This window comes from Mchenga conophoros, linkage group LG5 (genome assembly GCF_057382185.1).
Source record: "Mchenga conophoros isolate Kocher_MC1m ecotype Shallow Benthic linkage group LG5, M_conophoros_male_GT1.1, whole genome shotgun sequence".
NCBI classification, from domain to species: domain Eukaryota; kingdom Metazoa; phylum Chordata; class Actinopteri; order Cichliformes; family Cichlidae; genus Mchenga; species Mchenga conophoros.
Genome location: NC_140530.1, coordinates 33,918,106 through 33,945,717, shown reverse-complemented (window position 1 = coordinate 33,945,717; position 27,612 = coordinate 33,918,106). Strand labels below are relative to the sequence as shown.

The following is a 27,612-nucleotide window of genomic DNA, read 5'->3' as shown; positions in this document are numbered from 1 at the left end:
GGCTAGTCGAAGTTTAGACATCCAACTGAAATGCTGTGGTGGGAACTGTGCATAAAGAATGCCTGCAAGTCTAAATGAACTTAAGCAGAATTCTAAAGACAAGTTTTCTCCACAACAATATGTTGTTAAGTTATTGCTGCAAAAAGATCTAAAAGCTATCGAGTCACAGGATGCATTTAGTTTTTAATGTCTGTATTTAGACCTGTAAAAACTTTCACTTTTACATGACTGTAAAACAAACTTGCAGCTTAGTACGGTCAGTACCAAAGCAAAACACAAGGAAGGCTAACAAGATAAACACAAAGAGGTCAGTCAAAAATCTAGATTAACTTGCTGAGGTCAAAAAAACAGGCAGAGTGCACATAGACAGTCCAAGGCCTTGATGAACAGGTGCCTGGCAGCACCTTCTTTAACATTATTTGTCCAATTTATCCACTATCCTTCCACTGCATATGACAGCTTTGGCTCTCTAACTTTGTCTCAACCTGAGCTGTCTCTCCTAAAATGGTAAATGGCCTGCATTTGTATAGCGCTTTACTCAGTCCCTAAGGACCCCAAAGCGCTTTACACTACATTCAGTCATCCACCCATTCACACACACACAGGCAATGGCAAGCTACGTTGTAGCCACAGCTGCCCTGGGGCGCACTGACAGAGGCGAGGCTGCTGGACACTGGCGCCACCAGCCCAAGGATATTTGGCATGCAGCCAGGAGGCAACCTGGGATCGAACCAGCGACCTTCTGATTAGTGGCTGACCTGCTCTGCTACCTGAGCTACAGCCACCCTAAATCCTTATTTCTAAAAAACTTGCCCACCCCGGTGACTGCAACAGTCTCCAGACCATACATCAGAGCAAATCTCAATACCATTTTAAAAGCTTTCCCATTGGCTCATGCTGCTATCCTTCTGTCACGAATCACTCTGATACTTGTCTCCACACACTCCACCCTGGCTACACTCTCATCTTCACCTCTTTTGTGCACTGCCCATGGCTTTGTGGATGATTTTAAATTTATTAATTAAAAATGAATTACCACATTACCTAACTAAAATATCAATTAATTGTAGCATGTTGTAGCAAAAAAAACCTATCCATCTACAACATTAATATCCTGGTCAATCGTATCCTGCTTTTTAAGTAATTATACTCTAACAGATGTAACATAAAAAAAACTATATTTTGCGTAATAGCACAACTGAAGTGAGTACTCTTAATATCTTAAGCACATGTTTATGTTTATAGTTAGAAACTTTTACATAACTTGTATTTTTTAAAGAACTTTTTCCTGTAATGGAGTATATTCACTGCACTTTTGGAACGTTTAACGAGGACCTATTCCGCCATCATCGTCACCAGCCCTAATTTTGCTGCAGTAGCACCAACAAACAGAGGGGGGCGTCTTGAACCTGTGACGTCCATCCCAACACTCGTTCTCGCTCTCGCGGTAGCTCCGCGCCTACACCGGCGGCGACATTCAGAGAGGAGATGGCGGCCAGAGGGGGGTTTCAGTCGGCACCGACGGGTGGTGGTGGAGCAATGGGACCTGGACCACCGGTACCGGGTGCAGGACCAGGCATGGGACCAGGAACACCTTCTGGAAGAATGGGACCATCAGCTGCCGCGCAGAACCACATGTACCGCTCACCGATGCCCGGGCCTGGGTACCCGGTAAGATATCGCTCTATCTTTGCTGCTGACGCGTTAGCGAGTCCGCTAGAACAAAGCCTCGCTCCGCTTGCTTTGTCCCTAGTGGCTAGCATTAACCCCCTTCACCAGCGTAGGCCACAGCTCATACTAGCTAGCAGCCCGGTTCAAAATTGGTGATGTACTTGAAATATTTCACCAGTCGCTCAGGATGACCATCAGAGTTTGTTTGTTGTTTGAATTTGCTAACCCTCCCGCCCGCTAACATTAAGGTTAGCTAGCTAATCGCAGCATCCAGTTAGCTTAGCCTGCTAACCCTGCTAACTGTTAACTGTATTTCGACCAGTTTTCTTATCAAAAAGACCCAAAATGTGCACCGTGTAGTTGATAAACCTAACAATTAAACCATCCCTTAAGTTTTAGGAGTTGTAGTTTGTGAAGTTCAGGCTCGGTTTGAACTCAGAAGTTGTTATAAGTCGAGCCTAGTTTTGAATGAATCGGCTGCATCAATATTAGTTTGTGTCAATGTAAATTTACAACATACAGAAACGATGATTAAGGAGAGGTGCCAGTCAGTAGCAGACTTCACTCTGTGTTTAGCTGGTGCAGTTTGTCTCGTCGAAGTTGGTGTTTACAACTTGTAAAGTCTGTTTAGTGAGCCCACTGGTCTGCCGCAAAGTACACCAAGTACCAAGAAACGCTGGGATCTCAGCATGAACTCACTACACATCTAAACTGCTGGAAGGATGTTTAGTTGTTAATTTTGAGTCTTATAAGCTGATATTTTCTGATTTTCAAATCAGATTACAGCGGTTAGTCGATTGGTCACAATTAATAATAATAATAATTACAAGATTAATCTGCAGTCGTTTCTCACATTTGAAATATAATAATTGACACTATCTATTAACATTTACACAGTGCAGAATTGATTTGAAAACACATTAACATTGTCCACCAGCAGCACTGGTAAATGTAATCTTATTTGCCAGTATAGCATCAACAAACTGGATGTACAGTAACTGGTTTGTTGTTTGTCTGTCTCAGAAAGGGGAAAGTTGCCTCGCAAACACTTGTCGAAATAGTCGAAAATGTACTTACGGACCTGCTGGTGATACACACATATTAAACATGATTTAACAGTAGTCTATGATCCCCTAAATTGCAGAGATACTCAGAGTAATTATGCAGTAAAATAGATAGCATTAAACAGATGTCCAAAGGAGGCAGTTTCTACAAATTGTCACAATGAATACACAATAAAACCGTGGTGCATTCACTCTCAGCCACTAGTTATCTTGTTTGTTTGCTTTAAGATTTGTGTATTTCAAGATATTGTGATAATATTTTGATTTATATCACTTTTGCATAGGTGGGTCCTCATACTCATTTGATTCTATTAGTTAGGAAACTTGATGTTTTGGTCTCGGGGAGAAGAAAAAAAAACACAATTTTTAGTGTACTTCCTGTCAGATTAAACATTTCCAGAATCCCATCCACATTTGCTGTGTTGCTTGCGTTTGGTCTAAAGTGGATGTTTCAGGCTCTGGTTGCCTTGGTAATACTGTAATTTATTTACCAGCCTGTCTTATGTCAGTCAGCGGTATCAGTGACGGCAGCTTGGAAAACGTCCTTCACTTTGTTCGCACTATTAAATGTTGCTGCTTGCAAGCTACAGTCACCAATACAACGTTGTTTTTTCCCCCTGTATTGTTGTAAATATAATTGCAATTTTCCCTAAAATATTGTAAAATAGTTTTGAGGCTAATATGACCGACTCTGACTGTAATGGGAGAAGAATGAATATGGGGAACTGTGAAGGTGAATGCAAAGTGCACCTTCACAGTTGCCTGACTCTGAACCACAAAATAGTTTGATAAAGACCAACCTGTTTCAACTCCAGACGGTGATGTTGATTAGGTTGCCGAATATTTCTGTATGTCGAGGGTGGAAATCCCTGGAATATAATTTTTAAAAACCTCCCTTTAATACATATAGAGATGCACAGCTCACAGATGCACAGAAAATGAAAGAAAAAATGTTTAAGCAGTTAAAATGACAGCAGCTCATTTTCTATCTTGAAATCCCACACTATATTAATATGGAGATACTGATCATTTCAGAAGTTTAACTGCAAGGCAGAAGATGCTGCCAAATTCTCCTTCTAGTTCTTATGTAACAGAATCAAGGTCCATGAGTGACTACTGAGATTTAAAGGTGAGCTCCCTTTGGCTGAAGAAACGGAAATCTTTCATTTGCTTTCACATCCTGCAACACGTCGTTCTGCACAGTGGGGTCTCAAGAAAATGACCAAGAAGCAAACATTTTCAGTAATCAGGACTTCCGATCCTAAATGTTTTCAAATGAATGGACATTAAAGCTGATTGTGTGCTCCAGCAATATACTGCGTGCATGCTCCGTTACTATGATATTTGATCAGAACTCTTTGGTTTCTTGGTCTTATTATCCCATGTATGCTCTTGCATTCATATTTAGTATCAGAGTATAAATTTTCATATCCTGATCTGTAGTCCTGGGTTTATTCCCCCGATATTGCATTGGATTGAGTCATCTCCAGCTAATATGTTGTGTCTTAAGATAAGAGAATTGTATTAAAATCAAGACATAAAGATGAGTCATTTATCACTGATCCACAGCTGAAGTGTTTGCTTCTTAGCTACTACCAACCAGAAAGACAGCTCAGTAAATGGTTGTCACATATTTTTTTCCCTTCCAACGTCCTTGGCAGCCTTTCACACCATAGTCAAAAGAGACTTCATACTCTGAATACTGCAGATTTCCACTTGTTCTCAGGCAAGCCAAGGTTGCGCTGATGTATAGTGTAAAAAGTACTAAATGATCGGCATGTTTCCCCAATCTGCCTACACCACACTGTGGAAAAGGCAGAGCCCATTCATCTGGCCTGTATTGTTGAGAAGTCAATGTCCTTCACTCTTCCTCTCTTTCACTGTTCACCATGCGATGAAGAGAGAGTGTGTTTTGCCTTCATCTGTCACATTTGTTGGACTGACTGCTGGAGGAAAAGCTGCTATCAGTGATTTGTCACTTATCTGCTGCTCTCGCCTGCATTCATGCAGTCAAATACAAGAAGTCGCCTGTTTGAGTTCTTAGCACATGGTTTGGTGAGTTGACTGTGGTGATTTTTGTCTATTTACTTTAATGAAAGGCATGCATAAATTTGCTGATACTGCTAATATGAAGCATCAGATATAAAAGTATGTGGGCTGTGTCTCAGAGTGGTAGTGTTGAGTTTTTTGTGTGTTGTGGGATTTGTAATTTTCTAGAATATATTTACATCAGCAGATGTGCTGCAAATGTTTTGTTTGCAAATTTACATTGACGTTTTCCCACTGTGTCAGTTTTGCATTTTATTTTAAACACTACAAATGTATTCTCGGATCAATAAGGACTGAAATGGAACGGTAGAAAACTTTGATGTGCTTTTGTCTTCAAGTCTTCACAAACATTGATCCTAATTTGTGCACTTTTCACTTTTGAGAATTAGCTACACAACAGCTCAGATGTTATTTTCACCTGAAACAGATTTTTTTCCCCCCTTTTTTCCCTCTTTTTTTAATAAGCAAGGCTCAGAGTTGTTTTATTGCTACACCCGTGAACTGCGTCTCTGCCACTGTAGCTGCAAACATTCAATTTTTGTGTGCATGGGTGGGGCCAGGGCTACATAGTCACAGATAGTCATGGGGTTAAATTGCCACTTGAAGCACAATTTGCCATGTTGGACCACAAGGTCGGTAGGAAAGTGTTGGATTGTTGTGAGCATTTATGTGTCGATCGGGGACCTTTGAGAGGATTGCTGTTTGTAAGTTATTCAGGAACAATTTATACACATTTGATGGCTGCAGTAAAAGATTTTTTTTTTTTTATTGTTTATTTCAAGTTGTGTTCTTTCCTCATACCAACACAGTCTGAAGTCAAATACATTATTACACAAACCACCTCCCAGAATTTACGCTTGGGGATTAAAGTAAGTGTGTGTGTGTGTGTGCGTGCGTGCGTGCGTGCGGATAGATACACACACACACATATATATAGATACACATATACATTAGTGTAAAAATAACGGAAATAAGAAAGAAAAGATAAGGAGAGAGAGGCAAAAAGGCAAAATTAGGAATTACCAATCAGTTCCCAGTATAGTAGCTGCAGAAACTGATCACTTGAGCATAAGAAAAATGGAATTTTATCTCAAATACTTGTTGTGACAATTCATAGAAAACTTGTAAGACATGTTGGTCCACAGATTTATTTCTTAACACACCTTAAAATAAAGGCTAAGGTGTCTTGTTTAAAATCTGCAAAATGTATCTTTTCTACACGTTCTACATGTAAAGAATTACAAATTTCAACGGCCTTTTTGTGTGATCATGGCCTTATTTTCTATGCAGAGACCAGGCATGCCTCCTTCCAGTCGCATGACCCCTCAGGGACCAGCTATGGGCCCTCCGGGATACGGCAACAGCCCCGTGTCCCGTCCTGGCATGCCAGGTGTGATGGATCCGTCTCGTAAGAGGCCGGCTCCTCAACAGATTCAGCAGGTTCAGCAACAACAGAACCGCAACCAGCAGTAAGTCCCCACTCGCTGCCTACTCAGCATGCTTTTTTTATCACAATTATTGCAGCCCTCTCTTTAGGGGACTATTATTTTGTGTCTTTGTATGTGTGCAAGTGTATATGAACATGGTACCTGGAAAATGTGTCCCACAGACTGAAGAATTTGACTGACTTCCTTGTCTTTTTGTAAAGACACACAAAACTGCTCTGACTTGCACTCAAACGCCTATTGTTTCGATGATTTATTTTCACAGCACAAAGAAGAAGAAGATGGCTGATAAAATTCTACCTCAGAGGGTGAGTATTAATCAAACCACAGTGCATGAACAATCCATTAATTCCAGCTTTGATTATGCTACATCTGGCAGTCCATGTGAACTTTAATTTAAGTGGCTCCAAACAAAGGACAGTTGGTCTTTAAAGTGCCCTGGTTAAAATGCTGGGATTTAGAGAGTGCTAACTATAAGTGCTTGGGCAATTTACTAAAGATTTTAGCACTGTACAATGCAAAATGGGGACCTCCAAAGGTTTTGTGATGACAGTAATGAACAAAATCGCTATTAACTCTAGAAGTATTTCTTCTCTCACTCCACCTGATCTCCCTGTCTTTCATCTCCCTGTGTGTGAAATGTGAAAATAGGCTGCAGGGTGGACATAAACTTCAGCTGTGATAAAGAAATGATCTACTTATCTTGTATCATGAAAATGGAGGTTGTAGTTCAGGAGGTAGACTAGGTCAGCTACTAATCGGAAGGTTGGTGGTTCGATCTCTGCATGTCAAATGTCCTGGGGCAAGATTGTAACCTCAAGTTGCTCATCGATGAATGTGTGTGAAAGCACTTAGGTAGAAAAAGCATAGAAAATATGAATGAGGCAAGTTGTATGAAGTGCTATGAGTACTCAGAGTAGAAAAGCACTGTATAAGAGCCATTCCATTTACCATTTGTCCTGAATCATGTGATACATTTAATAATCAGCACATTTCTGTTTTAAGTCACAAATCCAAGTGAAACGCTCACCGTCAAGCCCTCGCATTTCTGCTGGTTTTCAGAGTTGCTAAGAATAACTGATTTATAGTACTGACCTCATATGATCCCACTAATGTGAATATACTGACTGCAGGGGGAAAAGTAGTTGTTAGTGAAGATTCACTTCAGCCAGTTTGCTTTTGAGGTGAACTCATAACTATGATTGATGACATGTCGCTGACTCAAATGGGCCAAGAGCTGGCAAGTCAGCTTGCCTGAGACACTCTTTTTGGAGCCTTGGGCCATCAGGTCATTAGTTACGTTGAACCCCAATTTTAGGCACTCATGGTGTTCTCCGGTGTGTGGATGTCAATCATAAATTTGTCAAGAAAAGAGTTCTATTATATCCTTTTAATCTTATATTAAATCGCACATCAACATTGTTTTCTCATAGGATATTATAATTTAAAGTTGCAGTCTTGTGATATCCTTTTCATTTATTCATATATATTTTACAGCTGAACAGAGTAGCATTCATAAGAGAACACCATATGGAAGTAAGGCTGGCTGTTGTATTTGATCTATTCTTGCACTTTATTTAAATGTAGTTAGTGGTGTGATAGTAAAATGTCTGCTGCAATATCTTGGTTTTTCTGAAGAGAGATTTCTCTCTCCTTCTCTTGATCTGTCAAGCTTGAGATTCATTTTCAGCAGAAATAGACCCAGCATGTAAAGCTAGCAGAGCAGGCAGCAGATATGTGGTCACCCGTGGCTCACAGACCCTGTGGACACGTACACATTCAGACTGGAATCAGGGAGAGTATGAACAACTGAGAAACTGGGTTTTCTTAGACTGACAGATGGAAAAAGAAGTACAGGTTACAGATTTTAATTTCAATTACGATTGATGCTTCCAAGGGTTAAAACAAATTCTTGTTTTTGATTTCAGCACATATTGTCACTCACTATTTTTTCTTTTCTTTTACTATCATTAAAGTTCAAGGATATCTGCCTGAATAAAAAGTTTTCTTTTTACAAGTTTAATGAATCCACTGTCTATTTAAATGATTTTGAGTTCTAATACTCAATAATTGTGATCTCAGTCCTGGCCAATAATAAGTGATTATTAAAGATTATTCTAAAGACACCTGTAGTCACTAGTATCCTTTGTCTCCTAGATCAGGGAACTGGTCCCAGAGTCTCAGGCTTACATGGATCTGCTGGCTTTTGAGAGGAAGCTGGACCAGACCATCATGCGCAAGAGGCTGGACATTCAGGAGGCCCTCAAGAGGCCAATTAAGGTATATTTCAGTCAAGCTCATCACAGGTGTTCCATGTTACCTTTAACTGGTCATTTAAGAGTGATGTCAGTCAGTGAAGAGTTAGTCAGAACAAATGTCTACATTTTACAGATTGCTGCTTACTTTCCCTTGATCTTCTGCACCACACTGTTTTTGTTCAGATGATGACGCTGCCTAATGGTTTTATTGACTGTTGTAGCACTTGATGAAAAGATTTCTGAATATTGTGATGTTAACACACATATTTTGTGTAAATTAAAGCAAACCTTATCCACAAGTGGCCGACGAGGCAGATGGAGCTAATGTTTGATTTGGCTAAGGTTTCAGTCTGCTCTAAATACTTGGCTTCAACGTTTTCTCTACTGTTAATCCTTCTGATAATCCCTGTTATGTTCCTCACATGTGAGCATATGACACACACACACCAAAATCTACCGTTTGAGGAGCAGCTAATCTGAAGAAAGCCACCTCTAAATCAGTGTCTTTAAAGGAAGAGGACATAAAAGGGCTCTACAAAGGACCTCTATCAGAATCAGAATACTTTATTAATTTCAGAGGAAATTATGTGGTCACAGTTGCTCCAAGACAGTAAAAACAGTAACTAAGTAAAGTAAATTAAATCATTCAAAATATTACAAAGTTACAAAATATAACAAAATAGCTCTAATCATAAATATCCTAGCACATTACCCAAAATTAAATATATATGGTTGACATTGCAGTGCCCTTCTTATCATATTAACTTTAATTTGCTCTGTAGAGGATGTGATATTAAGGGTGTGCAACTATTGCAGCGTATACTGTGCTTTAGATGGAGCAAGGTGAGCACGTCATGGAGTGGGTGGGAGAAATTGTCCAGCGTTGTTCTTATCTTGGACAACATCCGCCTTTCCGACACAACCTTTAGAGAGTCCAGCTACATCCCAAGTTTTCCTTTTATTCAGTCTGTTGGCATCTGTGACCCTCAACCTGCTGTGCCAGCATGCAGCAGCATAGGGGATGACACTGGCCACAACAGACTTGTAGAAAATCCTGAGCATTGTCCAACAGATGTTAAAAGACCTCAGCCGCCTCAGAGAAGGGACTGCCCTCGTCCTTCCTCTACGGAGCAGTGGTGCTTTTAAACAGAGTCCAGTTTAATGTCAGTGTGTACTCTGAAGTATTTATAGCGATAATTTATAGATATTTATATGTTTTTATACTATATTATATTTTTATAGACAATTTATAGAGATCTCTATATATAAATACATATTTTACTTGTATGAAGGGAGAAAATAATGCAGTCCAGAAAATGGCTATAATGGGTCCAGACTCAGTGTAGCTATAAAGTCAGTGTTGATTAACTGATGAGACACAAATTTAAAGTTTCTTTTCTATTATTGTTTTCAGCAAAAGAGAAAGCTAAGGATTTTTATCTCCAACACCTTCAACCCAGCAAAGCCTGATGCTGAGGATGGAGAGGGCACAGTTGCATCATGGGAGCTACGTGTCGAGGGGCGTCTGCTGGAAGATGTAAGCTTATCAAATTTGTTCAGTTTATAGTAATTATTTGTGGCTGCCCAGTTAGGTATGGCTTAGCTGGTTTGCTGTATTGGGATAAAGTAAAAAGTAGTTTTTATTTTCCACAGTAGGGTCAAAAAATTACCATCAAACTATTAAGATTATGATGGTCTTGTTCGGTTACACGGACCTAAGACTGTTAAACAGCTTCAGTGTTATTTCTTTATCTTTAATTTTTCATTAAAAATATTTCAGCCTAATATCACAGGCAGCTTACTTAACGTGGTATTTAATTTTGTTTGCAGACAGCCGTGTCAAAGTATGAAGCCACGAAACAGAAAAGAAAGTTCTCCTCATTCTTCAAGTCCTTGGTGATCGAGCTGGACAAAGATCTATATGGTCCAGATAATCACCTTGTGGAAGTAAGATGGTTTTATCACATCTGAAAGTATCAATGTTCATTACTTTTCTAATCATGTTTTTGTTGAATATCTTTTTATAGTTCTTAGAGTAATTTAAAGTATAATATGGAAGATTTTTGTACTGATAAGTTTTAAAATACTGGTATCAGCACACTGTTAAACTGAGTGTTACAAACACATGACAGAGCTAACCAATGACTGAATTATAAATATATTCTTAGTTTCAACGAGTATAAGTGTACTAACTGCTCCGAAGTGAAGTTAGGTTGATGGTAGATAATGGTAGCTACTTAATTAGAACTGATTTAGGGTGAATATATGTGACTAAATGTAATGTAAACAACACAATAATATATTTCCTTGGACATGACCATAGTTTATGCATAAGTCGCTTAAAGTAGACCACTTCTGTGATCTCACAATACTTCATGACACTGCATCCTTTGTTATTTTTCTTGTTTTGCTTCTCCAACATCAGAAGTTGTGAATAATACTGTGCGTTTAAATAAGATCAACTGATATTAATGAATAATATTAACTTGGAGACTTAACTAATTACTTGTTCCTTAAATGCTGCTTGTATCACTTCAGTGGCATAGGACTGCGACAACCCAGGAGACCGATGGTTTCCAGGTGAAGAGGCCAGGTGATGTGGGTGTTCGTTGCACCGTCCTTCTCATGCTTGATTACCAGGTAAACAGACTCTGTTCTCAGCGAGTGATCTTGAAACATTTCTTCATGAATTCACTCACCTTTTCGTCTTTCTGTGTGCCGCACAGCCCCCTCAGTTCAAGCTGGACCCCCGACTGGCCCGTATGTTGGGTATCCACACCCAGACCAGACCCGTCATCATTCAGGCCCTGTGGCAGTACGTGAAGACCCACAAACTCCAGGACCCACATGAGCGGGAGTTCATCAACTGTGACAAATACTTGCAGCAGGTGAGCGCAGTTGCTTTTTTCACACATCGGACATGTCGAAGTGGTACATTTTGTTACTTGAGTTTCACCAAAAGGCGGCCCACTCCATTTCTTAAATGTGATGAACATTAGCTGGTAGCTGGAAAGAGCAACCGGTGTCACAGTTTTTCTGGATCCTGCTGTGGATGTTGAACAGCTCGCCTTCCCCTCTCTCTATCTATCCTTTTATGGAGACATTCTCTCCATCTGGGTCACTGTCCAGTCTCTTGGTGCTTTTTCTGCTCTACCAACATAAACATAGGATTTTATAAGGTTAATGATTTATTCCTACTGAACTGATAGAATTTCAGGGTGCATAATAAGCATTATCAAGCTCTAACGCAATTTAAATGTGGTTGTCAGGCATATTCTTAACGTGAACAAACCAGTGTATTCTGCTGGATGCTGCAGAGTAGTGAAGTCATGTTTATCTAAACATTCTTTATTTCATACTTTCATTTTGCAGATCTTTGAGACTCAGCGAATGAAGTTTTCTGAGATCCCACAGCGCTTGCATGCACTTCTCATGCCCCCAGAGCCCATCATCATCAACCATCTGATCAGGTATGTTTTGATTCTACAAAAATCATTATCAGTATGTCAGTAAATGGGGAAAAAATCTAATTTTTTTGTTGGACTGAAGTGTTCTGATGAATTTTGTCCACTGATCCATGCTTTGACTCAGTTATTGTTTCTCTTCTAGTTATTTTTCTTGTCTTAATTAGCAGCGAGCACTAAATGCTCAAAAAGCTATGAGACTGTCTATGAGAATTTTAACCCTTTTTAGGTTTGGATTGCTGCTGTTGTTGAATAATTTAATCACTTGTTGCTAATGTGATTTAATCACATACTGTAAAAAAACAAAAACATACTGTACACAGTAAACTGTATTGTTTTGATAGTGTGGATCCTAATGACCAAAAGAAGACTGCCTGCTATGACATTGATGTGGAGGTGGACGACACGTTGAAGACCCAGATGAACTCCTTCCTTCTCTCCACAGCCAGCCAGCAGGAAATAGCAGGGCTGGACAACAAGGTACATACCTTACCCAGCAGTCACTCGCTGTTCTTTTTATGGATGTTACTGGTAGTTTTAGACAGGGCTGTGTTTTCAGAGTGGGAGTAGTGTTTCCTGTTTCCTAGAGTTTTGTGTGGCCTTTTGATCACTTAACTACTAAATCACCTCCCTCTGTAGTGAAGGGAAAAAAGTGTACTCGCTCAAAAAGAAGTGTGCGAAGTTTTTTTTCTTTTTCTTTGATTTTTTTTTTTTTCTAAGCAGTGAGCAGGTTTTTCTAATGTGCAGATCTTGCAAATTTAAAAAGATTAAAACAACTGGGAATGTGCTGTTTATATATATATATATATATATATATATATATATATATATATATATATATATATATACACACACACACACACACACACACACACACACACACACACACACACACACACACACACACAGAGACAGACAGACAGACAGACAGCCAAGCAATCTTTGATTGAAACTATCATTTTGATTGTCTCCAATTTTGTGAACCTGCTGAGGGCAATTTCACACATATTTGCTCCCTTAAATTGCTGCCTGTGTATTACTGGCTTCTTACTCCGTTTTGAGGTCGATCAGGTCCTCTTGACCTCCTGCTAGCGCCCGTTACCTTGACTGGGATGGCTGTAATCACATTGATAAGGCACAAAGCCATTCAGCAAAAAGACGTCCCTCTGTGGAGTCTTTGTTCTAAAGCAACTCAACAATCTAACAACAGAGATTGTTTACAGGATACAGACGCCTTTCATTTTGTTACTTTCTTTTGGGTTTGGTGAGGATTGCTGTTATACATCCTGTTCCTGCTGGCCTAATATTAGAAAAAGCCTGTAGCTTAGCCTTGTTGAACTATTTGTAGTGCATTTTGAAAGCCTGAGAATCTTATAAACCAGAGATGGGGCTCGTATTTTTCCCCAGCACCTCTGTTAAGGTTTTCCAAAATAAAACTTTTCGAAATATTTCCCTATGCCAAGACATAGCCAGGCTTTGTAGCCAGTGAATAATAAAACACATTTTAATGTCTATGTTTTTTGTTTTTTATACACGGAAAGAGTGCTGCTTAGGCGGAAATAGGTCCTTGTATCATGGAAGAAAAAATTGAACAGAATAATGGTCTCATAGGTAAGGCAAGTCTTCTATGAGCTGAGATAATTGTGATTCACTTTAAAGGCAGAGATTCTCAGGACCCCCTCCTGCAGTCACTCACCTCCCCATCCTGACAAATTGGTCTCTTTTAAATTCCAAAAGGAATCCAGGGTCACATCTGGGGTCTTGTTTTTATAGCAGAAATAATGGAGATCTGAGGCTTGAATCCCCAAAAGAGAGCCGGTTGATGAGTGCACTCTGATGCAACTATTTCCCCTTTGATTACCCTGTGCATGTTCACTTTTGCTGGTTAGAGACTACAGTACCTTTTAATTACAGGCCAAGGTTATATCCATATTTTTTAGGGATGCTCGTGACTGGATGATTAAAAGTAGCTGGCTTCACTAGCTGGCACCAGAAATACTTGTTAGTTAAATAAATTATTCATATTTTATTAATGTAAACCTCTTAAATGTTGGGTTTGAGGACAGAAAACTGCCACACCAATCAGCACAGATCTGCAACTCTTTTATCTAGAAAAGGAACGGCTGTATGCAGGCTCTATAAACAACATATTACCACTCGAATGGAAAAATGTATTACCACATTCTGCCTGTTGACAGGAGCATTAGCCACTATCTGCAAAGTAATCTGTCATTGTGTGTGTGTGTAATGTGCAATATTCTGTGTGGCCCAGAGTACCACAATACAATCTGATTTTCGAGGAATATGGTTTGAAATGGCTCTTATATTTGTACAGACAGTGTAATTTCAGGATTTAGGTGCTTAATATGGACTTTCAGTGTTTTCTTACTTTTAGTTTAGTCGACTACATTAGTGTTATTTTTTTTTTAACCCTGTTTAATTGATTCATTCATTCCAAGTTAAGTTGTTTAGCATTATATTGAAGCATATATGTATGTATATGTGTGCTGTATATGTTAACAGCATCAAATACACAAGTCTGGTGACTCTTATGAATACGCACATGTATATGTATACATATACATGTGTAGATTGATGGATGGATGTCCGCCTTTGTTTTGTGACGTGTGTGTGTGTGTGTGTGTGTGTGTGTGTGTGTGTGTGACACGTTTTTGTGTGTGTGTGTGTGTGTGTGTGTGTGTGTGTGTGTGTGTGTGTGTGTGTGTGTGTGTGTGTTATTGCCTACATAGGTGTCAGAGAAAATGATAGGAAAGATATATCAGTGTAATTAGAGGTTTTAAAACCGCTCGTATAATTTATGGTGCAATAAAAGATTTATAAAGGGATGTCCCTGGTGTAATCGTTTTGATCTGAGGAATACTAAACACCTGTTAATTTAGTTAGCTACATCAAGTCTTTTAACATGACAGGCTTTCTGTTTTGTGCTTGATTCTTCTCAGATCCATGAAACCATTGAGACCATTAACCAGCTGAAGACCCAGAGGGAGTTCATGTTGAGTTTTGCCAGGGATCCTCAGGGCTTTATCAACGACTGGCTGCAGTCCCAGTGCAGAGACCTCAAGGTGAGTGTGTCTGTCCTGCTACTTTAAGAGAGGATCTTAAAGTAGCATTGAGCTTTTTTTATTATCTCTAGTCACAGCAGGCATCAGTAGATGTACCATGTCATCAAATCCTCCTCCCAACACACATCACTGTGATTGGCTGTGTAGGATGTGTGTAAGAATAAGAAAAACATTTTGAACCGCCTAAAGTTTATATTTAAATGTGGAGTTGAGGTTCGCTCAGATGAGTAAGTGCTGAGTAATCCTTTTTACCACACAGCCGTTCAGAAATAAACCCCTTACGGATCAGAAAGAGGACAGAGCAGCAGCACCAGTTTCTCCACTGACAACCTTAAAAAAGATAAGAATGCAACGCAGCAGAAAGATGCACAGCATCACAAGTAGAAAGATGTGACTCATTGCTTTCCTCTACCAGATTTTGTCATTCTGTTCCACCACAGTCAGATTTCACTATTTTTATTTCTGCCTACACTGTACATAACGCAACAGATTCTTTTCTTTCATTTTATTTTTTCCTGTTGTAGAACAGGGGTCCATTTCTTTTCCTTAGGCTGTTTTGTGATTAGATTTATGTAAAAATAAATAAGTGACCCGACTTCCTGTAAAATTTATTTAAATGCAAAGCTTTAAGCAGATTATGGGCATGTTATTTGTAGACAGAAAAGAAATGGCAGGAATAACAAACAGAAGTAGAAGGTGGGAAAAAAAGACACCTTCTGAGGTCAAAATATCACACAAGTAGACAATAACAGATGACCAGATAATTAAATGAAAGCCACTTGACATGCATGATTTTTTTTGTCATAAAGTGCTCTGTGCCATATTTGTAAATTGGCAATCCACAGATTTGGAGGTATTAGAGTTTAACAGTATTTGATCCTTTGACTTGAGTTTACGTCGTGCATTGCTCGAAACCTCAGATCATGCACACAAACCCCATGCTGCTCAATCAGGTGTAGCAGAGTCAAAATAGAGCGTGAAACATTTAATAACGTTTGACTGCATGCATGCTCGCCCCCATCTTTCTGTGAGCGAGCCGGTTAACTGCTTGACCAGCTGTCACCCACCTGCAGTGTTTGCTCAGTCGGATCACTGTAAAATTGAACAAATTCAGTCTGAAGCTCAGTAGCTGCTCTCAAAGCAAATCCCCAGTTGGCCTTGCGGAGACCCTGTGCCCTTTAATTTATCAGCTGGTGCACTAGTTTAGATGGAGGTTGATACAATAATATCTCTTTCTGTTAACAGACCATGACAGATGTGGTAGGAAACCCAGAAGAGGAGCGAAGAGCAGAGTTTTACTACCAGCCGTGGGCTCAGGAGGCCGTCTGCCGTTACTTCTACTCCAAGGTAACTCAGTTTTCTTTTCTTCTTTGTTTTATTTTAGCAAAGAGATCGTACCAAGGAATTTAGCTTTTATAGAGAAGTTTGTGGTTTTCAGATGATTAATTTTTATTACTTAAATATGTCGTACTCGGCTTATCATTGTTTTCAAAAATGTCTCAGTGGAATCTGCCATGGTGCAACAAGTCATCCACGTAAATAACTGATAGGATGTCATTTTGGAGTTTTCTATTTAGATACACAGCAGAATGTTTTCATATCAAGTTATAGACATCAGTAGTATTTGTTTTTAGATAACATATTTAGGCTGATCCATCTGGGTTTGCACAGAAGTCAACAATCATGTCTTAAATGCTTTCTTAGTTTATACATAATTGTATTTTTATAAGAGCTAAAGGAAAACATTTCACTATTTCTAGAGCCTTTTCTGAAATTGTTGTTACAGGCCAATAGAAGTGGGAATCACCAGACGCCCCACGCTATATTATCACAATACTTCACTCACAATGCAATATTATTGTGATTTTAACGTTCTTTTGCGATATGCTGAGTATTTCAATAACACATATTGTGATTTATCACCTAACCTCAAAATTAAGCTATCTGTATTTATCTAATAAGAAAATTTATATCGCACAGCTTTTTTTTCTTTGCTGCAAAGTAGTTACCAACGTCATTAAAAACTAGGGCTGTGCGATATGACCCAAAATCATCCCACCCGATATAAGAATTCTATCGTCCGCTAACGATATAAATCACATGTACCTGGAGTCGAGTGTTTTAACCGATGCATGAAACGATACATTTTAAGACATAAGTTGTAAAGGCCGCCGTTTTCTTTGTGAGTATTTATTACACGGCGTGCTGCGGGGAACAGCCTGTTCTAACGTTTGAGTCTAAGGTTTATTTTTTAGCACCTGGCGGCTCTTTTTTACTTCTCATCCGTAAATAATCTGCTCTTTCACATGATTTAGTTTATTTTGAAAAGTCTCAACAGGATCTTGAGCTTTATTGTGAAAGGTTTATGTGGTACATAAGCAAGCAGACACGTGATGGTGTTACCGTCGTTGTTGGTAACCACAACGCATAAAAACAAGCGCTTGTCCGTCCGTAGTGTGGTTATATAAAATATAAGAGAAAGAGAGAACTTAAGAAATGAATATAGCCACTACAGTGACGATCAAAACGATGAATAATACATTGCCGTAAACAGTTTATTTTGTGACACCACAAAACAAACGATAGCGTAAAATGAAACGATAGACGTTTTTATATCGTCATCCGATATATATCGTTATATCGAACAGCCCTACTTAAAACTACCTTAAATGTCGCAATAAGACTCAGTCCATCAGTCTGTGATTGAATATGGCCGATATGGCAATTACATTCAGTCTGTTACTGTGATAAATTGTTGAAAATCTCATATTTGTTGCCATCTTCATAAACATAAATTCACATTTCACTACATTTATTTATTACAGTTGCACTCAGCAACCTTCCTGCTCTATGGGGATATAACCAGAGTACAACCAGCTGGCAGCCAGTTGAGTTGAGTCCGCTCGACTTCTGTTCATTGTCAAAGACAGTTCAGACTGACGACATGATGGTGGCAATCTGTCTGCATCTATAAAGTAGCAGTGTGTCCGGTGTTTGATGCTTTTTCAGTTCAGCCAGGTTTGCTCTGCTAATGTTATCTCAGGATGGTAGACTGTAAGATGACTCCTCTTATTCATAATATTCCCAGAGTATTTAAATACATTTAATATAGTATCACTTCCCACCTCAGCCCCCTTGGCTCCAGTCACTATTAGCAAACTTTGATCTACGATGAAGAACATCTTACTCGTGACTTGCTAAATATCTACCAGCACTATTGGATGCACTTTGAGCCCATGCATACCCCTGTTATTTTTTTTTATCTGCTTTTTAATGCTGACTTCTGCTGATTAAATCATCTCTCTGTGAAAACATCTTTTAGGTCCAGCAGAGGCGGCAGGAGCTGGAGCAGGCGCTCGGCATCAGAAACACCTAAAGAAAGTCGTCACATGCAGCAGGAAATGAGAAGACATGTTTTGCTGGTGGAGACAACTAATGTGTGTGCGTGGGACATTTAAACTGACAAACATAGAGAGAGAGATAGATAAAAGATGGCCTCAGCATTTTCTAGGATGTCAATTTTCCTTTATCTTCACCCCCCTCCCCCCAAGTTTGGTTTCTGCTTTATCTTTTTTCTTTTAATGACAGATTTTTCTCCTCCTCGCACCGAGAGCTCTTGAGCAAAAGTGTCTTTAATTGAAGTTTGATTTTTTTTTCATGTCTTAGCCTTAGCTAGAAGCATTCCTTTCATTTTGACACACTGTGTCCTCACAAAAAACGTAGATTGTACACAGATGAAAAGCAGAAGTCAGACTGTATCTCGCAACTTTAAATGTATTGTCCCTGGAACAAAAAAATAATCTTAAATCAGCCGGAATGTGTCGAGTCTGGCGTGGCTCTTTGTTCCCGTTTTTGGAAAGTAAATTTACACTTTCAACTCCAAGCCTGGCCCCCGGATGCTTGCCCGTTTAGTTAAATATTGATTGTGATTGTGTTTGTAATCAATTGGGCTTTTTTGCTACACATTGGCTGTTCATACGTCACCTTGTTTTAAGTTGCCATTGGTTATTTTTCACAGTTTGTGGCAGTCTTTTGAGACATTTTAAAGCTCAGTCAATCACAGCAGATTATACATTGTTGTTGGAAAGCGTTTTTATTTGTTAAAGGTGCCATTTGTTTTGACGTTTATTTTTCCTCCTTTTTGTTACTATCAGTGATCCTTGTTTTAAAAATATGTATTATATCCGTACTTGTCTTGTTAGCTAGTACAGATTATCATTGAAGTAGCTAGTATGAGTACCTCTAGTCATTAAAGTTTTGTAAATACTGAGCAGAAAAAACTGAAGATGGATGTGAAGTAAACCTGTATTACTTATCCTGGCTGATCTTTTTCTTAAGTCTTTGTCTATGCTCAGATAGTCAAACCAGTATATTATTAATTGGCCCTCGCTCTCCAAGCCCAGTGGTTTAGCTCTCCGCAACAAAGTAAAGACAGCAGTGACGCTTTACGGAGCACGGCTCTGCAGGGAGACATGCAGTCAGATTCACATCGCCTGCAAGTTGGGAAGAGTTAAAACGCCTGCGTTTTTAGTTTAGTGTATTTTAATTCTGAGCAGAGAAGTCATAAAACATATGTGGTGGAGCAGATTTGAGGAGCCGGAGCTTCTTCACACATTGACTGAAGACCTGGTTTCTGTGGGTTTAATGGTCGTTTCCCTGTATGAGGTTAAAATGAGTGTCCTGGCTGAAAATGTTTGCGTATGTGCATTTTAATAATGAATTCCAAGAATACACTAATAAAGGTTTGGGCAGGTACACGATTTGAAACAAGCATCGGGGCACCTCTGGGGTGTAAAACAACACTGGGGGGTGGGACTGTAGAATTGTGAATCTGCAGACTTTTTCATGGACCAAACCTATTTTTCTGTATGTTCTTATGTTATAATAAAGGATTATGTAGAATGTCTTCTTTGTCTGTGATTCCCTCCCCCCCCCCCCCCCCCCTTATCATGTGGTTTCATATTCCTGTGTGGATCAGCATCGGGTTGCATTTAAAGCTTGCTATTACACACCACACAGTATAATTTGTTATTTCAGCCACAAAGTTTATCATCATGCAAAACCAAACCAGTAAATATTCCACAAAGTCTCCCTGTGGTCTCTGAAAGAAACGCGTCACTGAGTCAGTGCGTGCCTTTGTGGCATGTAGTGCATTAATATTGTTAATACTGATGCATAGAGAGGATTTAGCTTGCAGCTGGTGGAAGCTGAGCTGTATTCAACAAATGTACACTTGGGTAGTTTAATGATTTCTCTGCCAGGGCTTACACCCCTCTCTAGGGCTATTTAAGAAAACAGTCTAAAGGGGTCCTGAGATGATTAATGGTCCTCAAACAGAAAACATCCCACCCCCCTTTGTTTTGCATTAATTCTTTTTTTCTTAATTTAGTCTTAGAGTCATAGGGTGGCTCCTGATTCGGCTCCATACAAACTAAATTAACTAAACTCAAGCTTCTTCTTCTTCTTTTTTTTGTAGAAAGTCTATCCCAGAGTGCACAGAAATACTTGAGTAGCATAAATGTGATTAGCTTCTTCACCGACGTTTGAGTTTTGATTTTTAAATGGATTACAGAAGTTTGCTGATTGTGTCAGTCGATGTAATCAGCAGCTTTGATTGTCTGGAGCAGCGGTCTCCAACCTTTTTTGCGCCACGGACCGGTTTATGCCCGACAATATTTTCACGGACCGGCCTTTAAGGTGTCGCGGATAAATACAACAAAATAAAACTAGTACCGGTACCGAAAAAAAGAAGATTTATTCATAACGCACGTGAAAACCAAGGAAAGCCGAGTAAACGATAAAACCGATAAAAACCCTGAAAACTATACATTTCACACCTGAGCCTCAACTCTCGCGGCCCGGTACCAAACGACTCACGGACCGGTACCGGTCCGAGGCCCGGGGTTTGGGGACCGCTGGTCTGGAGCCCAATCGGTTTAAAATGCGCAGATTCTATTGATTGAATCGTGTAAATTGATTAGGTAAAATTCCTTGTATGCTTAAGTTTGTGAGTGCCTGCTTTCAATTGGGAAAAAAAAAAAAACCCGTCCGACTATCCTGTTGCGCGGTGTGGAAAAGTTTGTTCCTGTGAGGCAACAGAGCAGACCAACCATCAGGAGAGGGTGTGCTTGCGCCTCAGCTGTGTGTCCGGTATAAATACAGTGCGCCCCGGCTTCAGTGTGTCTTCGCAGCAGCTGCAGCTTAGAGTTGAAAATCAAGTACATGATGGCAACAAAGAAGAAGGTCTGTGTGATTGGCTCTGGTAACTGGTGAGTAAAGGACTTTAGATCACGTTGTGCACCTTAGGAATCCTTTCAGTTTAGAGTTAAGTGGGGTGGAGGTCTGTTGATGGTGCGCATAAATAAGTAAATTCCAATCAACATATCGGTATTTTTATTTTGGGGGGTTTGTAAGATTACACCCACAGTGGGACCTTTTGTGAAGGCGGTCTAAAGTTGGTAAACTTGGAGGCCAGGAGGCAACTTTAGCCTCTGAGAGTGGATAAATGATTCATAATTTCCTGCTGTTTTGCAGGACTGGAGAGTGGATTCTTTTTTTCTTTGAATATGATGACCTTTGATATCCTGAGAAAATCTTTACTGAAGATTCCCTTTTCATTATTCTGCAACATTAGTGCTGAGTCAGCACTGATGGGGCATTGCTGTCTCTCAGCCAGTGTGGCATTTTAGTGGTGGAAGCAGTATGTAGTCAATTCAAGTCAACTTTATTTGTCAATTCTGCCACATGTACAGGACATACAGAGAATAGAAATTTCGTTACTCTCAAACCCTAGTGATTAAAAAATGCAAATAAAATAATTAAAAAGTAAAAATTTAAATAAATACAATACAATTTTACGTATAACAAAAAAAAAAAAGCTATGCAATATACAATATACAATATTCAAGTAAGGAGGCATAGTAGTGCAAATAGGCAAATAGTGCAAATGGAGATTTAATACTGTAATACTATATTACGATTAAACTTGTTGGCTGCTTTTATAGGTTTGTATCAAAGTTTTTACAAAATGCAGCAGAATGGACCCCGACTGTTTCTATACATACTTGTTATTAGTGATGCATTAACTGGTTACCTATATTTTAAAGGCAAAGCTGTTAGATGGGAAGCATTTCAGCTTTGCCCTAAACCTAAATAATACCTAAATATTAATGTAAAATGAATGTGGTCAAAAAAATACACAACCTCTGAGCTCTAAGGTGCAGTGCAGGAAAGGTGCTGTGTTTTAGTGAAGTACCTAAGTATGGCCCTGACCAGTATCTCATAGTAGCCTAAAAGGTCAACTGTGACATCTGAAATATGATCATTAAAGGGAGTTCTCCTAGCTCTTAACTTCAGTTATGCTGAGCTTATATATAAAATGAAATTGAATTAGGTCCTTCTAATGTTGTTTGTTTTTTGTTGTTGTTGTTTTGTTTATTTTTTAAAATATATATTTCACCTGGATTTTTTCTAGCCTAGAAGAGCATTTTAAAGCTATTTAAAACACATACATTCACCTTTTATACACTAATAGAGGTCCATCTGCCAGTGAGAGAGGGTTTCTTTATGTCTTTAAGTGACTGACAATATTAAGTTTGCCACTGAGATTTTACTGTAATTCCTAAAAACTGATCTTTGTGTAGGTGGTTTCAGTGTTTAAGCTCCCAGATATAAGCAACAGTTGACCTAAGAAGATCTGAACATCTTGAAATCAAAGAAGTATCTGCTAAACCAAATAGTCAATAACCTTTTGTTCAACCTTTTCTCCTTCAATCACTCTGGGAGCACAGAAATCTGTTTACATTTGTTTTTTACATTTCACATAAGAAAACTGAGAACAGTTTTTTGCAACTGGTACATTCATCCAGCCAGATTTGTGGCAGCAGAATGATTTCCTGTGTCACCATGTCCACAGGGGCTCTGCCATTGCCAAGATTGTGGGAGCCAATGCAGCCAAGTATGACAAGTTTGACACCACAGTGAACATGTGGGTGTTTGAGGAGACGGTGAACGGTCGCAAGCTCACAGAAATCATCAACACAGACCATGAAAATGTGAAATATCTGCCCGGTCACAAGTTGCCTCCCAATGTGGTGAGTCTGACAGCACTCTTTCTCCCTCTAGGACTGTTTATTGAGTCCAGAAGATGGCATATACACCGTGTTTTATCCCTTTGCTGATCCCAGGTCTTACTCTGACTTCTCTCTTTCATTAGCTGGCTGTTCCAGACTTGGCTGAGTCTGTGAAAGGAGCTGACATCCTGATCTTCGTGGTCCCTCACCAGTTTATTGTGCGAGTGTGTGACACCATCAAAGATCACATAAAAAAGGATGCGATAGGAATGTCTCTTATCAAGGTAACATCATCCTAAGATTTTTTTTTTCAAAACACAGTGCGTTAAAGCCTGAGAAATATTTTACAAATAAGTGAGGGGATTTTAACATAACTGGTTACCTTAGGGTGTCGATGCCAGTCCAGAAGGTCTGAAGCTGATCTCAGAGGTTATCCGAGGGAAACTGGGCATCACAATGACAGTCCTCATGGGTGCAAACATTGCCAATGAGGTCGCTGATGAGAAGTTCTGTGAAACAACCATTGGTATGGAGTTTATTTCTTTGATAAATAATATTATTAAACGTAATATGGGAACAGATTGAGATTATTTGTGTGTAATTTCAGGGTGCAAGGACAAAGAACATGGGTTGTTGCTGAAGGAGCTGATGCATACCACCAACTTCCGCGTGACTGTGGTGGAGGAGTCTGATGTTGTTGAGATCTGTGGCGCACTCAAGGTGTTTCATCCTCACCAAGCTAAATGTTTAAACATATCTATCTATCTATCTATCTATCTATCTATCTATCTATCTATCTATCTATCTATCTATCTATCTATCTATCTATCTATCTATCTATCTAGATAGATAGATAGATAGATAGATAGATAGATAGATAGATAGATAGATAGATATATGCACTGTGCATATGCATCCAAAGCAGCAGAGCTAAATCTAAATGAATCTGTGTATTTACTGTATAGAAAAGACAGTGTTTGTTAAAAAAGTCCACTTCCATCTATATCTACACAGTAAAGATTCTTCACATTCATATATATATATAACTTCATCATCACTGCAGAACATCGTGGCAGTAGGAGCAGGCTTCTGTGATGGCCTGGGATTTGGAGACAACACCAAGGCAGCAGTGATTCGTCTCGGCCTGATGGAGATGGTCTCCTTTGCCAAGATTTTCTGCACTAACTGCCCCGTCTCACCTGCCACCTTCCTGGAGAGCTGTGGCATCGCCGACCTCATCACAACCTGCTATGGTGGCCGCAACCGAAAGATTGGAGAGGCATTTGCCAAAACGGGCAAAGTACGAAACAGCTCGTGTCTCTCCCATGTCAGTCTTCCTCTCTTGTTATTAAAATGATAATAATGTGGCGCTCGTTGTCTCTCCTTGTAGACCATCGAGCAGTTGGAGAACGAGCTGCTGAATGGTCAGAAGCTTCAGGGCCCAGCAACAGCAACTGAGGTCCACCAGGTCTTGAAACAGAAAAACATGGTGGAGAAGTAAGTCTCTTTTGTGTTTTATTATTATCAGTATTGTATTTTACCTTTTTGCAATGAGTGATACTTACCTGTTTGGCATATGTTTGAGTTGGATACTCAAGAAGAAAGTGGTGCCGTACAAACAAGTACACAGTGAAGTTGCTGGCACCAGCTTTTAGATTAATGAATATAAATGGCTCTTTCCAAAAATAAGCAAATTCACATGTCAGCACCTCTGAAGCTCACTAATGAGCTTGTTTGTTTAAAGTTACTGCTTCATATTTACTCTAGACACGAGATTGATATCAGTCTTTTCATCTAACTCTGGCAAGAATGTGAATGTGGAACTATTTCCTTAATAATCTCCATTTGCCCTTGCAGGTTTCCTCTTTTCACTGCCGTTTATCAGATCTGCTTCAATGGCCACCCAGTCTCAGAGTTCATCAAGTGCTTGCAAAACCACCCGGAGCACATTTGAGGGACTGATGACGGGATAGAAGTTTGGACAAACTTTCACACTACAATTACACTATCACCAAGGACATTAAAGGGGGACAGGTAGTCCTGACTCATGTTTTAGTCTCAAACAGAGAATAGAAAAAGTGGAGCAGACTTGCCTTCCACCTGCCTGAGCCACATGTGTTGACCTGCTGTTGTTACTGACAGAGGCATGCATTTGGTTTCCATGTCTGTCTTTACCGATTGCCGCACAAATCTTTTAAGTCTTAAAAGTTTTGAGAATTTGAATTGTTCTCTTTTACGACACACAAACCATGACCTGACTGTTATGAAATGTTACATAATACCTTGTGTAAAAGTGCCCTTGTTTTGTGAAGCACTGAAGGGGGAAAAAAACATAACCTGTCCCACTGTTTCATCATGTGGGCTTCCTAAAATATAACTGCTTACAATACAAAATCTATTTTGAAATAAAATATTGATCTTGTTTTATTTTTGTGCCTATTTATGTTTTCTTTTGAACGTGGTGGTGCATGCCTGCAGGACACACGCATACACTCAGGAAGTGCCCCACTGTAATCTGACCTGAGCTCAGTCTGGCTGCCACTCTAAACTCTTCACCTTTACCATTTCCTAGCACGTCTGCCTCAACCTTTCTCCAAGGCCACGTCCTGGTTTCAGCCACAGCCCCCATATGTGATAGCTCCATTGTTCCAAATAGATTCCTGAATTTTCTGTAATTTATTCAGTGCAGTCATTAATGCCCTTGTTATTTCCCCCACTTAATTAAGTCGCAAATATCCCTGGAGGTGCAACAAAGCCATATGTCCATCTCCATATGCCAATATATCCCATCAATTTTCAGTCCCTGTTAGTCAGTGGCAGCCTGTTTGCTCTGGCCTTGAAATGAAAATCTGCATACTTCTGTTTTCTAATTAAACACACAGAAGCAACAGTCCTATCCATACAAGCCTTTTGATCACAGAAATATGTTTGGTTTTAAATGTTTTTCAGCTGTGTCGCTCATTTATGTGAGTGGACTGTAAAGTTACATCATGAGGCACTTCTTTAAAACTGGACTCCCTAGCTGAAATCCCTTGCATAGTTATTGAGTCAACTGGCCTGTGAGATATCTAATAATAACTCTCTCCAAAGGAGCAAATGGTCATCTATAATTAGACGGGGCTACAGCCACCTCATACTCTGCAGAACAAGACAATACCATACCATTGTACTGCAGTGGAAATCCCAAAAATGTGTGTCATTTTAAAATTTTGTTTTATTTTAATAAACAGACACGAGGGTTTTACAATGAATTTCTGGCTAAGATGTTGCATAAAGTTGCTTGAGAATTTATAGTTGCAATACACCCACTGACCACTTGGGAGAGCAATCGCATCAATCACAAACTCATCGCTTAATCTGGTGGCTTTTTCTAAACTATCCGTGAGGCGCTACCAGTTGAGATAACCAAAAACAGGGATTCCTGAGAAGGAGCTGTTAAACCTCACAAGTTGTATGAGCACAACTCTGATATGCAGCTGTGCGTCTTAAAGTCAGGCTCTAGAAATTAAAGTGAAAGGATACGAATGCCATGCGTTCACACACATGTGCCCATCCCTTCAGCGAGGGAGGAGGGACTTGCTTCACTTCCTCAATTCTGCTCGGCAAGCAATATGAGTCAAGTTAGAGATAAAATCCAGGAACCTGCATTTGAAATTAAGTGAGTGGTTTATGCCAGCAAATTTAAAATGTCACTAATGAGAGGAGGGGGAAAAAATCGTAATTCCTGTCTCTTCTGTCACACCAAGCCTCTGCACATCCTCCTTCACTGAATCCACGAACCTCCTATCTGGCAGCTTAATCTTCAACATATTTTCTCCATTATATTCACTATCCGTCCTCTGCACATGTCCAAACGATCTCAGCCTAATCTCTCTAGCATTATCTGCAAAACCTTTTAACCATAGCTGTTCCTCTGATATACTCATTTCTAATTTCCCAACAAAAATGTGAACATTTTCAGCTCTGTTACCTCCCATCTTTTTGTCAGTGTCACCTTCTCCTAACCATAAATCATAGAATGTGTCATTAATGTATTAAGTGTAGTATACTTCACTACCTGTGCTCCTTGAAGCTTCACATGTATTCTGTCTTGCTTCTACTAACTTTGATTTTCTTCTCTCCAGAGCATACCTCCACTCTTAACTCTCAAAATTAAAAAGGTCACTAATGAAAAGACAGTCTTAATTCCTGTCTGTCTTTCTATTTAATAAGTGAAAACAGTTAATGTTCAGATGTGAGGATCGCTTCATAGTTTGCCTTTAAAAATATAAAGTTAGCAATCCCCAGCTATACAAGGAAGTAACAAAATTATTATGGCCACAATTCTAACTTAGTCAAATATTAATTAAAAAAAGAAAAGAAAAAAAGACGAGTGACAAATAATTTAAATGAGTGAACGATATTTTTAACGCTTTCTTACGTGAAATGTTATACCGTTATGTAGTCATGAATCTTATTCTGAAAACCCCCCACCGGAAGCGTAGCTAGTTTTGCGGTAATTTTATC

General features: G+C 39.4%; 2 protein-coding genes across 2 annotated transcripts; both read left to right on the top strand.

Annotated features, from left to right (window-relative positions):
• The first annotated feature begins 1,423 nt into the window (after window positions 1–1,423).
• On the top strand, window positions 1,424–19,936 carry smarcd1 (SWI/SNF related BAF chromatin remodeling complex subunit D1). The gene is made up of 13 exons (XM_085275059.1): window positions 1,424–1,671; window positions 6,075–6,253; window positions 6,495–6,537; window positions 8,387–8,509; window positions 9,902–10,024; window positions 10,318–10,434; window positions 11,026–11,127; window positions 11,214–11,375; window positions 11,860–11,957; window positions 12,296–12,431; window positions 14,912–15,034; window positions 16,280–16,381; window positions 18,357–19,936. The coding sequence occupies exons 1-13, from the start codon at window positions 1,489–1,491 to the stop codon at window positions 18,408–18,410; spliced, it is 1,545 nt and encodes a 514-aa protein (XP_085131185.1). The 5' UTR covers window positions 1,424–1,488; the 3' UTR covers window positions 18,411–19,936.
• A 1,224-nt stretch (window positions 19,937–21,160) lies between these two features.
• Window positions 21,161–25,533, top strand: LOC146574957 (glycerol-3-phosphate dehydrogenase [NAD(+)], cytoplasmic-like). The gene is made up of 8 exons (XM_085275058.1): window positions 21,161–21,303; window positions 22,950–23,127; window positions 23,250–23,390; window positions 23,494–23,632; window positions 23,714–23,826; window positions 24,170–24,406; window positions 24,497–24,603; window positions 24,964–25,533. Exons 1-8 carry the CDS (start codon window positions 21,257–21,259, stop codon window positions 25,058–25,060), a joined length of 1,059 nt encoding a protein of 352 aa, XP_085131184.1. The 5' UTR covers window positions 21,161–21,256; the 3' UTR covers window positions 25,061–25,533.
• The last annotated feature ends 2,079 nt before the right edge of the window (window positions 25,534–27,612 follow it).

Excerpts from the sequence above, each read along its gene's own strand:
- smarcd1 (XM_085275059.1), top strand. The coding sequence starts at position 1,489 with ATGGCGGCCAGAGGGGGGTTTCAGTCGGCACCGACGGGTGGTGGTGGA. Across the intron at positions 8,510-9,901 it reads CCCTCAAGAGGCCAATTAAG|CAAAAGAGAAAGCTAAGGAT; the intron begins GTATATTTCAGT and ends TATTGTTTTCAG. Across the intron at positions 11,376-11,859 it reads GTGACAAATACTTGCAGCAG|ATCTTTGAGACTCAGCGAAT; the intron begins GTGAGCGCAGTT and ends TTCATTTTGCAG.
- LOC146574957 (XM_085275058.1), top strand. The coding sequence starts at position 21,257 with ATGATGGCAACAAAGAAGAAGGTCTGTGTGATTGGCTCTGGTAACTG. Across the intron at positions 23,391-23,493 it reads TAGGAATGTCTCTTATCAAG|GGTGTCGATGCCAGTCCAGA; the intron begins GTAACATCATCC and ends TGGTTACCTTAG. Across the intron at positions 23,827-24,169 it reads AGATCTGTGGCGCACTCAAG|AACATCGTGGCAGTAGGAGC; the intron begins GTGTTTCATCCT and ends TCATCACTGCAG.